We start from the raw sequence: 7,943 nt of genomic DNA, 5'->3' as shown, positions 1-7,943 counted from the left end.
GTCTAAAAGAAGGGGGATGAGAGGAGGCTGGCGGGAGGGGCCGGGCAGGGAGGAGGACTGGCCGGCGGTGGGGGAGGAGGGCGCGCCCGCCAGACCCACAGCGCGGCTGATGTGTCTGGTCTCGCAGGGCTCGTGGTTTTCATTTCCCCAACACCTGGATGCAGTCAAACACCTGGCCAAATCTGACAAAATCTGACAAGCCTTTGTGATGGGATTTGGAAGAAATTCCCTGCAGATCCTGGCACAGTTTAAAGCTGTCCGCTTTGAGTTAGGACTTGTTAAGGAGGGTTATGTGAGCTGAAACCCGAGACAACCCTTCTGCTTCTATCTGGAGCCCACATCTTGCCTGGAAATGGGGCATGACCAAGCGAAGGGGTCGCTTGCTGTTTGTATTAAAGGGAAGATGGCCTGTGTGCCTGCCAGCGCGGCCCCCACATGCTTTCTCTATTAGAGCCAAGCGCAGAAACTTATCAAAAACATATGTCTGGTGTTAATCATCTGGACTTGGGCTCCACTTGGGAGTCTAACTAGCTGTCCCCTGGCAGAAGGAATCTGTTGACCTTCTCAGCTTGCTTGAAGAGGGTGCAGAGAGGCATTTTCAAACTTTTGGATGCCGGTACAAGGGACTGCGCAGCTAGCTGCACCTATGTACTGAGTAAACGGGCTCCAACGCTTGAGGGCCGGAGGCTGCATCCGGTTTCCTTTGGATGTCGGTGTGCTACCCCAGGGAAGCGGCGCCACGGGGGTCTCACTTACTGTGTGGTGGGCACGCATTACTCGATTGATTGACTTCAGTCTGGTCCAGCCTTCTTCAGAAGGAGCTGGAAGGAAAACCAGGACCGAATGATTTACCCAACTGCAACTAAAAAAAAAAAAAAAAAAAAAAAATTGAAATCCTATTTAAGAGATTGACCGCAAATTGATCAGAGTACCCATATTAGACGGGTTCTTGCAAATTAAGTGGAGTTTACTTCATGGAGGCCGGTAAAAGGTCTGCTGGATTTTTAAAAATGTTCTTTTAATAACAAAAGAGCCAATGACTGAATTCTCAGATTACATGTAATCCACAAATTCTGCCAAGAAACTTTTTTTTTTTTACATATATACCGAAATAATCAGTTCAAAGACATAGGAGCCTTCACTTTTTTCTTTTATTATATTTTCTCAGATAAACTTCCCAAAGGGAAGATATTTTAAGAGCATTTTCAAACATCTTTGGCATCACATAAAAAAAGAAATCTCGTGTAAAAAACGAAATGTCATCTGAGTTTTTTTATAATACAAAGGCGCAATCCAATATGAACATATAAAATATATACAAATATAGTGCATGGTCAGTCACTTAATACAGCTCTCTACAAAAAAAAGTAACTTTTTAGAAATTAAAAAAAAAGAAACAAAGTAACCGCTTGATCATTACAGTCCTCTGGTCTCCCAGTGTCCAAGTTCCTGTTGAGTGTCCCCGGGGCGGGGCAGGGCAGGGCAGGGCAGGGCAGGGCAGGGGAGGGTGCCCGGGCCTTCAGTTCCTCCAGGGCCGCCACATGGAGTCCGCCGTGAGCGAGGGGCCGCTGGAGGGCGAGCCGGCGCCGGGGCCCACGGAGGCGCCGCTGCCGCTGGTGTAGACGGGGATGACCGGGCCGCTGTGGGCGAAGGCCCCGCTGGGGATGAGGAAGGCGAACTGGCCGTCGGGCGCCGGCAGCACCTGGAAGCCGCCGAACACCTTGGCGGCCTCCCCGGCCGGGCTGCCCAGCTTGCAGGGCGCACCGCCGGGAGGGGGCGCCGCGCCCCCGGGGATGGGCACGAGCGGCGGGGGCGGCGCGAACGGCGCGTGCTGCGGGCCTCCGGGGCCGGGCGGGGGCGGCGGCGGCGCCTGCAGGGCGGGGTGCGGCTGCCCGGGGTAGGTCATGGCGTTGATCTGGGTCATGCAGTTGGCCAGGTGGCCCAGCAGCCGCGTGCGCACCTCGGTGTTGACGCCCTCGCACGTGGACAGGAAGCGGGTCACCTCGTTCATACACTCGCTGAAGCCGGCGCGGTACTTGCCCAGCACGCTCGGGTCTGTGCTCAGCGCGGCTGCGGGCAGAGGGGGCGCGCGGGTCACCCGAGGCCCCGGCCCGCCCCGCGCGGACCACCCGGTGGGGAGGGGAGGGGAGGGGAGGGGGAGGGGGAGGGGGCCCTGCACCTCTGCTCCCGCCCCCGCGCTAGTGACCTTGGGCAGCGCCCTTCCCCCTCCGCGCCGCCCGGGCCTGGCTCCTGCAGGGCGGGGGGGGGGGAGGGGGGCGGCCAGGGGACCCCGGGCTGCGCGCCCCGCGCCCCCCCTGCCCGCCGGCCCGCGGCGCCCCCCCCCCTCCGGAACACTAACAACTTGGAGCCGCGGCTATAAATAAGCCCAGACCGTGGGAACGCGGGGCTGAGCCAAGGCAGTAAAACGCAGCTGAATGCCTCTCTCCACCGCGGGCGGAAGTCTGGGAGGGGTCGCCGCGGGGCGCACGGGGCGCCCCCAGGGGACGCGCAGCCGCCTCACCCGTCATCTGCGCCCGCTGCAGGTTCCGGAGGTGCTTCACTGTCATTTCCAGAATGTCCGCCTTCTCCAGCTTGGAATGCCGCGAGCTCTGCACACAGCAGGAGGCAAGGCACGGACGTGAGGGCCCCGCCGGCGGCCCCGAGACGCGGGGTCACCCCCTCCGGAGGCCCCGAGACCCGGGGTCACCCGGCCGGAGGCCCCGAGACCCGGGGTCACCCCCAACGGCGGCCCCAACACCTGGGGTCACCCCCAACAGCGGCCCCGAGACCTGGGGTCACCCCGCCGGCGGCGCCGACACATGTGGACCCCCCGCCAGCAGCCCCGAGACCTGGGGTCACCCCCAACGGCAGCCCCGAGACCTGGGGTTTCCCCCGCCCCGGCCGCGGCCCCGACACCTGGGATTCCCCCCCCCCGCCCCCCGACATCCGCAGACCCTGGAGGGGCCCGGCCTCCAGCCCCGAGACCGCAGTGCGGGCGGGGACGATCCCGCCAGCGAGGGGGGTTCGCGCTCAGTAGCCCAGAAATGGGATTTCATTTTAATTGAAAGAGAGAGAGAGAGAGAGAGAGAAAAAAAGCAGCATTACCCACTTACATCTTTCTTAAGAGCATCCAAAATCAGTGTTTTCAGCTGGCTCAGACTTTCATTTATCCTTGCTCGTCGTCTTTTCTCCATGATAGGCTTGGAGGACTGCGAAGAAATTATCTCTCTATCTATGTATGTTTCTTTACAAAGCGCCCCGAGTTCCCCCTGGGATCTGCCGCTTCACCCCGGGGTTAGGAGAAGGCCCCCCCCCCCCCCCGCCCGACCTGGGTCTCGGGCTGCAGGGAGAGCGGCGCTGCCCTTACCTTCCTGTGCTCGGACGCTGTCTTTGGTTTATCCGGTGTCGTGTTGACACTGGCCGGGGTAGCAGCCACCGGGGACGAGGAGTTTTTCTCCATTATATCAGCTGGCATTTTCTGTTGCTTTTTTTTTCTCTCCGAGTCCCTAGAGAATCTTATTTTTGGAGCCCTTCACACACACACACACACGCAAAAAACCGCTTTGTTTATGTCCCTTTCACCGGAGGCCTCCGCGGGACGACTGAGCAAGTGCTGGGGGTTACGGTACGGTCTTAGGGCCGCTCGGCGGCCGGCAGCGCTATTCCAGGACCAAGGAGAGAGGTAGACGGGGGACCCCACTGTTGTCGGCACCGGCTCCGGATCCTGTGTGATCCCCGCGCCCTGGCGGCCTCTATATATATCTGGGACTGCACGCGAACGGCTCGTGTGAAACTTCCCAAACTTTCTTTCCCACAGTAACTTTCAGCCAATGGCAGGAGGAGACACGCGGCACCGCTCGTGGGCCGCGCCCCCCCATTGGCCGCCGGGCACAAGGCCTGGCGGCCAATGGCGCGCGCCCGAGCCCGGGGCACCGGAGGCTACAACGTCAATCAAAAGGATTTTAACCCTTTGCTCTCCTCCCCGCTGCGCTTTGCTTTAGAGGGGATTTTTCCGCAGGTTTCGCCCCAGTCTAATTCATTTCTTTTGGGGCCAGAGTCTCTGCTCTTTATTCCCTTCCACGTGTAGCACAGAGCTGCTCTGGCACTAATAAGGACTTCATTGGCAATATATATATATATTTTTTAAAAAAGGATTTAGAAGGACAGGGAGGAAAGAGGAGACCGTGTGCAAGGGCGTGAGTTACCGAAACATCCAACTGAGTCACTACACATCGGGGCGAGGAGGGAGATGTAAAATCGATCATGCAGAGAAGAGGCAAAAATATCTGTGTTTTTTTGCATACGGAAAAAGGAAAGGTGCCTCCCACCTTACGCGAGCGAGTTTCCAGAGCAAGATGTTTTTATTTTTCTGCAACTCCCCCCTCCCCCCTCCCCCCTCCCCCCCCCCCCCGCGCGCCCCGCGCGCCCCTCGTTCCTCTTCTGCACTTGGGGCCTTGGATCCCGCGCTTCCCCAGGAAACAATCAGAATAATTTCCAACCGGGCAGAAAGGAAATGGAATTTCAAATGAAAGATGAACAAGAGGGGCTTTGATGGCGGGGCCCCAGGCCCGCGCGCGCGCCCTCGCCCTCCGTCCCCTCCCGCCCACGGGCCCCCGGGCGGCGGCCTCCGCTCCCCCTCCCCTCCCCTCCCCTCCCGTCCCCTCCCCTCCCGCCCCGCCCCTCCCCCGGCGGCCCCCGGCGCGCGCGGGCCCTTTAAGAGCCGCCGCCGCCGCCGCGCCGCGGTTGACATCAGCCGGCCGGGAGGGCGCGCCCGGGGCCGGAGCACGTGCCAGGATGTTTTATTGCGGCGGCGGCGGCGGCGGCGGCGGCTGCGGCGGGGCCGGAGGACGTGCGAGTGCGTGTGCGACTGCGTGTGCGAGCGCGGGCGCGAGAGCGGGTGCGCGCCGGGGGGCCCGGGCGGCCGAGAGCAGCTGCTGCGCCCGAGCCTGGGAAAACCCCGCCCCTGCGCCCGGCCGGCTCGTCGGCGCGCGCGGCGGCGGGGGTGCGTGTGTCCGGGCGGGGCGGGGCGGGAGGGGAGGGGCGGGAGGGGACGGAGGGGAGGGAGGGGCGGCGCGGGGCGGGGCGCGCGGGCCAAGGTCGGCCTTCCGGGCGGGGGCGGGGGCGGGGGCGGCGGGCTCACCCCACTCACCGCCCCCCCGCACCCCGACCCGGGCTGGGGCTTCCAGGCGGAGGGGGGCGGGCGCGGGCGCGGGCGCGGGCGGGCGCTCCTGGTGGCTGCCCTGCCCTGCCCTCCCCTCCCCTCCCCTCCCGCCTCCCCCCTCCCCCCCCCCCCCCGCGGGGCCCCGGCGCCCGCCGCGGTCACGAGATGCCTGACCGCACTTAGGAAGCGGCCGGGCGGCCTCCTGCCTCCGCTCGGCGGCTGCGGTCACCGCGGCTTCGCGCCCCCGCCCCCGCCCCCGCCCCCGCCCCCGCCCGGCGGCTCCCCCTCGCTGCGCCCCGGAGGCCCGGGAGGCGGCCGGCGGGCGGCCGGGAGGAGGCGGGCGGCGCGGGCGGCTGCGTGCTGCCGGCTGGCCGGGCCGCGCGCCGGGAGGAGCCGCCGCCGCCGCCGCCGGGTGCCACGTGGCGGGCGCCGGGCCGGGAGCGCCGGGGCTCTGCGGCCGCCTCCCCGGGGACCTGCCTGCCGCGCGGCCCGGCGGCGCGCTCGGCCCCCGACGCCGCCCCCGCGCCCCCCACCCCCTCCACCCTGCCGGCGCCCGGGTCCCCTCCACCCTGTGTGCGCCCCCACCCCCTCCACCCCGCGAGCCCCCCACCCCCGAGCCCCCCCCACCCTGCGCGCCCCCACCCCCCTCACCCCGCGAGCCCTCCACCCCCGAGCCCCCTCCACCCTGTGTGCGCCCCCACCCCCTCCACCCCACGAGCCCCCCACCCCCGAGCCCCCCCCACCCTGCGCGCCCCCACCCCCCTCACCCCGCGAGCCCTCCACCCCCGAGCCCCCTCCACCCTGTGTGCGCCCCCACCCCCTCCACCCCACGAGCCCCCCACCCCCGAGCCCCCCCCACCCTGCGAGCCCCCACCCCCCTCACCCCGCGAGCCCCCCACCCCCGAGCCCCCTCCACACTGCGCCCCCCCTCCCCCCACCCCCGCCGAGCCCCCCCCCCCCCCCCGAGCCCCCCCCCACCCCCCTCCACCCCCCGCGAGCCCCCCATCCCCGGGCCCCCTCCACCCTGCGCGCCCCCCGCGCCCCCACCCCCCTCACCCCGCGAGCCCCCCACCCCCGGGCCCCCTCCGCCCCGCGAGCCCCCCGCGCCCCCACCCCCCCACCCCGCGAGCCCTCCACCCCCGAGCCCCCTCCACCCTGCGCGCCCCCCGCGCCCCCACCCCCCTCACCCCGCGAGCCCCCCACCCCCGGGCCCCCTCCACCCTGCGCGCCCCCCCCACCCTGCGCGCCCCCCGCGCCCCCACCCCCCTCACCCCGCGAGCCCCCCACCCCCCGGCTCCCTCCACCCTGCGCGCCGCCCGCGCCCCCACCCCCCTCACCCCGCGAGCCCCCCACCCCCGTGCCCGCGCCCCCCACCCTTGCGTCCCCACCCCCTCCTCGCCGGCCCCGGCCCCGCCCCCGCCCCCCCCCCCCGCCCCTCCACCCCTCCACCCCGCCCCCCGGGCTCGGCGCGCTGCTCGGACGCTGGGGGGCCCGGGAGCCGGCGTCCGTTTGCTGGCGCCCCCCCACCCCCCTCCCAGCCCCGCCGCAGGCCTGGAGGCCGCCGGAGGCCTGGCACACGGTTCCCAGACACTTCATTCCTTCCTTCCTCCGAGCTCCCCGCTGAGATAATGTTGTAAACGCTTCCACCCTCTCCCCGCTTCCACCCTCTCCCCGGCCGAGCAGCTTCGCGGCCGCCTCGGGACCTCCGCGACGACGCCCCCCTCCCCCGCGCGCAGCGCCCGCTCCGTGCCAGGCGCCCTGTTGGGCCCGGGGTTACCGGCAGGACGGGTGCCCTGGCCGGCGGCGAGGAGCTTGACTTTCTGATGACCGGGCTTGGCCCTGTAGTCCTCCCCGGGCCTGGATGGCGGCCTGCGGGGTCAGGAGAGCCTAAGGAGGCCCTAAACACTGGCCTGGGCGCTGTTGCCCGGGGACCCCAGGAGGCCGGCAGCGCCCAGACCCCACGGCGACTCTTTCGCACTACAGGCCTCTCGCAGGTTCGGGAGAGACATGTGTGCTCCAGACAGAAGTAAGGTGCTCGGGAGGTCTAGGATGATGAGTCCATCACTAATAAGTGGGTGCATCCTGGAATGTTTCCAGGAGGGGATCTTGAAACATAGGTAGGATTGGGCCCCTGGAAATGTGGGTCATGGGGCTAGGGGGTGGGATGGGAGGACCCCATGGCACTAAAGCCCTACAGTCTGGAACTTGAGGTCGTGATTCAGAGAACGCGGTCTGGAGTCCAGGGTGTAGGGCCGGCAGGAGGAGGCAGGAGGAGGCGTGAGGCCAAGTCACAAGACCCCTAAACATCCTGCGAAAGGATTTTAGCCTTATCTCTAGACAATGGAGAGCAACGAAAAGCTCTTGAATAGAGCAGGGGCATCAGGGTTCTCCTGCAGAAGGGTGGCTCCGGCAAAAGTGTGGAGCGCGGATCGCAGGATTTAGAGGCAGAGAGCCCAGCTAGGAGGTTCAGGCCGGTCGAGGAGGTTCCCGAGCGCCAGGTGTACACTGACACTCACCCGGAAGCACCTGCCCAGAACCAGCTCACCCGGGCGTTGACTGCACCCTGTCCAGTGACCCACGCGCAGCAGAAACCTGCCTACCCTTTCCTGCCACGTTCCCCCCCCCCCCCCAAGACCTGGAGTCTAAAGTCATTTGACTCTGACTGGATTTACCTTCCAAGCGTCATTTCCACCTTCCAGGACAGCCCTCGAGTCTGCAGCCAAACCTTTACCTCATTGCAGGCTTGGTTTACTCACTCTTGCCCCTCGGGCTACTCTCTGGG

General features: G+C 66.5%; 1 protein-coding gene across 1 annotated transcript; it reads right to left on the bottom strand.

Annotated features, from left to right (window-relative positions):
- Positions 1 to 1,129: 1,129 nt before the first annotated feature.
- HES1 (hes family bHLH transcription factor 1) lies at positions 1,130 to 3,749 on the bottom strand. Its single transcript, XM_055321763.1, has 4 exons — positions 3,368 to 3,749; positions 3,114 to 3,209; positions 2,522 to 2,609; positions 1,130 to 2,070 (listed from the first exon to the last, which is right to left on the bottom strand). The coding sequence occupies exons 1-4, from the start codon at positions 3,473 to 3,475 to the stop codon at positions 1,520 to 1,522; spliced, it is 843 nt and encodes a 280-aa protein (XP_055177738.1). The 5' UTR covers positions 3,476 to 3,749; the 3' UTR covers positions 1,130 to 1,519.
- Positions 3,750 to 7,943: the final 4,194 nt, after the last annotated feature.

Source organism: Nyctereutes procyonoides, unplaced genomic scaffold, assembly GCF_905146905.1.
Source record: "Nyctereutes procyonoides isolate TBG_1078 unplaced genomic scaffold, NYPRO_anot_genome, whole genome shotgun sequence".
Lineage (NCBI taxonomy): Eukaryota > Metazoa > Chordata > Mammalia > Carnivora > Canidae > Nyctereutes > Nyctereutes procyonoides.
The sequence above is the reverse complement of the archived record's forward strand: the minus strand, read 5'-3'. Positions and strand labels throughout refer to the sequence as shown.

What these genes read in the sequence shown, in the direction of transcription:
- HES1 (XM_055321763.1), bottom strand. Translation starts at nt 3,475, where the DNA reads ATGCCAGCTGATATAATGGAGAAAAACTCCTCGTCCCCGGTGGCTGCT. An exon ending in CAGCGTCCGAGCACAGGAAG is followed by an intron (nt 3,210 to 3,367) that starts GTAAGGGCAGCG and finishes ATTTCTTCGCAG; the next exon opens with TCCTCCAAGCCTATCATGGA. An exon ending in GCAGCGGGCGCAGATGACGG is followed by an intron (nt 2,071 to 2,521) that starts GTGAGGCGGCTG and finishes CTCTGCCCGCAG; the next exon opens with CCGCGCTGAGCACAGACCCG.